Raw genomic sequence first — 4,569 nt, 5'->3', positions numbered from 1 at the left:
TCCAGACACCAAATTGGTGTATGAGACCCTCTTGTTTGTGGGACAAGGGACCCACCTCCACGCAGCGATTTCACTGCTAAGTCTAGGAAGGCAGACATACTCTACCCCTCTAGTTTTGAACCTGTGACCTTTTAGAAAAAAACACATTTATAAGCACTTTGTTATTACCATGACCCTAGTATTACAATCACTGCCTAGTATTACAATCACTGTTACGGGCAATCTTTAGAACAATGCGATCTGAAAGGTAATGTCACTAGCATTTGGGACACATATATATAGATAGAAAACGTAACTGAGCATAACACTAACGGACAGGAACAGTAACAAAGCATAACACTAACTGACGTACATTGAGAAACCATGTTAATCCACGGACTGTGGCATTGGTCGATCCTTTTCTCCGTGAGACTGCAACGTTAATCCATCGACTTCGCCTGTGAGCCTGTGGACTATCTCCCGCATGGTAGGCCTATCGACGGGCTGTTCTTGCGTGCATAGCAGAGCCACAGAGAACATGTGCATGGCTTCTCGCATTGGGACGCTACTGAGCCTGGGATCTATAATCTTCTTTACTTCTTCTCTTTTCCAATTCGTCATCTTCTTCACCCACCCTGTGATGTTCATGCCTTCCCCAAATTCACATTCACCCACCGCCTCCTTACCCGTAATGAGCTCAAGCAGAACCACACCAAAGCTGTATACGTCGCTCTTCTCGTCCAGTTTCAGAGTGTACAGGTACTCTGTTAATTCAATAATCAACGTGAAGTTGAATGTTAGATGCAGAAACAAATTTAAAATAAGACGATTTTAATTCAATAATCAACGTTAAGTTGAATGTTAGATGCAGAAACAAATTTAAAATAAGACGAAAAATCAAGAATAGTTCAAATAATTTATGTTGGTGTTGTTCAGACTCGGTGAAGTCACACACTTTATTGAAATGATTTTGTTCGATATCTTCCACACTAGTCTGGACAGTAAAATTGTTAGTCGACCTTCTACTAAAATTGCCCATGGACTACAATATATTAGTGTTCTAAAATGAGAAAAAGATTGATACATCGATTTACCAGGAGCTATGTAGCCAAAGGATCCTGGGATTGAGGTCGTGCGCTCCGAGGTACCAGAGTAATGCAAGAACTTGGCCATACCAAAATCTGCAACATGTGCTTCAAAGTTGGAGTCCAGAAGAATGTTGCTGGATTTGACGTCACGATGAATGAGCCGACAATCGTTGTGAAGATAGCACAACCCCTCGGCAGCTTCCACTGCAATTTTGTATCTCTTATCCCAATCCAGATGCCGTCCATTGATCCCATGAAGCAGCTTTGCTAGGCTTCCATTTGGCATGTATTCATACACCAGAAGATTGGTGTCATGGTTGGAGCAAAATGCCAGCAATCTAACTATGTGACGATGGCGGATTTTTCCCAAAGTCCTGATTTCTGCAGAGAAACCATAATCATTTGGACACCCATTGAAGGTGCCAATACTTACGAGCTTCTGGACTGCAATTTGTTCACCATCAGGCATGACGCCTCTATACACAATTCCCGCTCCTCCTTTGCCGATGGTATGCTCCTCTTTTATGCACTTCAAGACGTCGTCGGTCCCAAAGTTTACTTTCTTGAAGGTCGTCATCTGCCAGGACCTGTCCTCGTCTTCTTTCCTAAAGGTTCTTGCCTTATTTACCGCTGCCCAAGTTGCCAAGGCCAGCGAACAGAAGATGACTAGTCCAACCGCTAAGAGAGCTAAGAGAAGTCCAACTTTGGTGTGTCTTGACCCACAAGAGCCTAACTTTGTTCCGCATAAATATGGATTCCCACTTACATTGACAAAATAAAACATACTACTGTCTGGAACGAGGCCAGAAAAGTTGTTGTTTGAGAAATCCGCGTATATCTTTTTGCCAAATTCTCTTGGAATGCTCTCGTTCAACTGATTTCTGGATACGTTCAGATGGTTGAGATTTTTCATCTTGCTGATTTCCACTGGGATTGGACCACTGAACTCATTCTGGCTAAGATCGATGTATTGGAGTAAAGCACAGTTGCTAATCTCCCTAGGAATCATACCATTAAACCTGTTTTTGCTGAAATCGATCGTAGAAATATTCATCAGTCGGCCAATCTCTGGTGGAACATTACCCGTTAATTGATTTCCATGGATGAGAAGCATCCGCAAAGCAGATAATTTGCCGATGGAAGAAGGAAGAGAACCGCTCAAACGATTATTGGAAATATCAAGCCGCAATAACATGGAGGGTACATTATTAATTTGCTCCGATATGCTCCCACTGAGAAAATTGTTCTGCAGTTGGATAACAGTCAGCATGGGTAAATATAATAGGCCTGCAGGGATCGAACCATTCAAATAATTCTGCTGCACGAGGACCATACGCAGAGAATTACATTCACCCAAAGAATCAGGAATCGGGCCGAAGAATAAATTATTTTCTACTGTCAAATTCTCTAGCTTTCCACCTTTACAGAGATTCTGAGGGATTGGACCGGTCAGTTTGTTGTAAGAAATGTCCATTTCCATTAATTGTCCACTTACGCCCAGTTGCTGAGGCACCTGACCTGTGAAGTTGTTTCCCCAAAGGTTCAAAACCTCCAAATATGGCAAATCACCAACGAAAGCTGGAATCTCGCCATGTAGCATGTTCTGGGACAGATACAGCTCTTTTAATTCTTTTAGCTCCGAGAGTTCCATGGGTATTTCTCCAGAGAGGGAGTTACTGGATAGATCCATGCATGTTAAGCTCGTAAGATTGCCCAGTTCCGGAGGAATACGGTCAGTGATGCTATTATTATATAAATACATTGCAACCAGATTTTTCAAAGCACCAAGCTCAGAAGGAAGAGCACCAGTAAAACCACAACCAGACATATCGAGTTCTACAAGTTTGCTCAAATTTCCTATCTCGCGAGGAATATCTCCATCGAATACATTGTAGTTCCCTAAATAAAGTGTTTTCAAGTTCCCCAGATTGCCCAGCTCTCTTGGTATTCTTCCATTTAAACTATTTCCATACAATGAAAGATATTCTAAATTCGTTAACTTCCCATACTCACAAGGAATGCTTCCCGAAAAGGAATTTCCTCCCAGCTCAAGATGGTTGAGCTTCGCTAGATAGCTCACATCAAGTGGCAATGCCCCTGACAAATTGTTGTAAAATACATCAAGGACCTTTAGGTTCTTCAACTTTGATATGTTGGAGGGGAGGCTTCCAGTGAGAAAGTTATTGGAGATGTTGAGGAAACGGAGGGCTTGCAGATTTGTGACCTCAGTAGGAAATGGTCCGGAAATACTCATGTAGGAGAGATGTAGAGCCACTACTTGGCCAACATGGTCACATTGGACGCCAGTCCAGGAGCAATAGGTGGTGTGATTGGAGACACTCCAGGTATCTAACAGATGACTAGAATCGACCATTCCTGCTTTCATTGAAATGAGGACTCTGGCATCTCCATGGAATGATGAATTGGTGATCATAGCAGATGATGGGTATAGAAAAAAGGAAATAAGGAAAAATGAAATACCCGTGGCGACCTTTTGCTTCTTCATGTTGTTGAAAACTCCCTGATTACTCCAAGATGCCAATGAACTCCCTGATTACTCCAAGATGCCAATGATTGCAGAAACTACTCCCAATTGCCATGCACACGGATTACTCCAAGAGGCCAATAATTGAATAAATAGGGGAAGAGGCCACTTAATATAAACAATCTCAGAGTACTGTATTTAATCCACACAAACAAACAAACAGCAATGAGAATGGGTTGTAAGCCAATATTGGAACAGGAAAGTAAGTCAAAGCGGAACAGCAAAGTCAATAATTAATTTATGCTAGCGAAGAAGTTAGAAAATATAGAGATTGTTGATTCTAAGGATGAAATAGGCTCACCTAATACTATTTAGTTGGATTCTCCAACTACTTAATTCATGTCATCAAGTTTGTCATGTTATTCATTAGTTTCAATTTTCTTATATATTTTGTTATAAGAGGATTCCTAGCCTAAAACGCAAGTTATGGTTGTCATAATAGTGAAAATTTGTTTAGTTTTGTAATTTTATTCAAATTCTTTACACAGTCTCAAAAAATTATGTTATGCTACTAATTTGGTTTTCCTTGCCACAACCCAAATATTATATCTATCTATATATTTAAAATTACTATATGAACACTACCCAACTTAACAAAAAAGAATACCATATTTAATTATTTCTCAAATATCTTTAGATCTCTATAACACAAATTATTTTTATTGAACAAAAAATTACTTTTGTTTGAGTTGATTTCACACATTATAATAATTATATACAACATCTTATTTATCAAAAATATAGTTTTAAAATTTATTGTTTCTATTTTATATTATTTATTTTATTTTAATATTTTTATTTATTATATTCAAATATATATATATATATATAATTTTGTAATTGTTGTCATTCAAAATATAAAAAGTATTTTATAAAATCACAGTAAAATATATTAATTTTTTTTCACAGATTTTAGTTTTTTAAGAAATTTGATGTCATTTAGACTAAATAAATTTA

The 4,569-nt window shown here is 38.7% G+C and overlaps 1 protein-coding gene across 1 annotated transcript; it reads right to left on the bottom strand.

Annotated features, from left to right (window-relative positions):
* Positions 1 to 224: 224 nt before the first annotated feature.
* Positions 225 to 3,639, bottom strand: LOC149172400 (uncharacterized). The gene is made up of 2 exons (XM_089427707.1): positions 1,074 to 3,639; positions 225 to 743 (listed from the first exon to the last, which is right to left on the bottom strand). Exons 1-2 carry the CDS (start codon positions 3,571 to 3,573, stop codon positions 367 to 369), a joined length of 2,877 nt encoding a protein of 958 aa, XP_089283833.1. The 5' UTR covers positions 3,574 to 3,639; the 3' UTR covers positions 225 to 366.
* Between the last annotated feature and the right edge of the window lie 930 nt (positions 3,640 to 4,569).

Source organism: Pinus tabuliformis, chromosome 4_2 (genome assembly GCF_031772625.1).
Source record: "Pinus tabuliformis cultivar Carrire ecotype Pingquan chromosome 4_2, CPIR1, whole genome shotgun sequence".
Classification (NCBI taxonomy): Eukaryota; Viridiplantae; Streptophyta; class Pinopsida; order Pinales; family Pinaceae; genus Pinus; species Pinus tabuliformis.
The sequence above is the reverse complement of the archived record's forward strand: the minus strand, read 5'-3'. Positions and strand labels throughout refer to the sequence as shown.

Coding starts and splice junctions, on each gene's coding strand:
- LOC149172400 (XM_089427707.1), bottom strand. CDS start 3,573: ATGAAGAAGCAAAAGGTCGCCACGGGTATTTCATTTTTCCTTATTTCC. Junction 744..1,073: donor CTTTGGCTACATAGCTCCTG/GTAAATCGATGT, acceptor TTGAATTAACAG/AGTACCTGTACACTCTGAAA.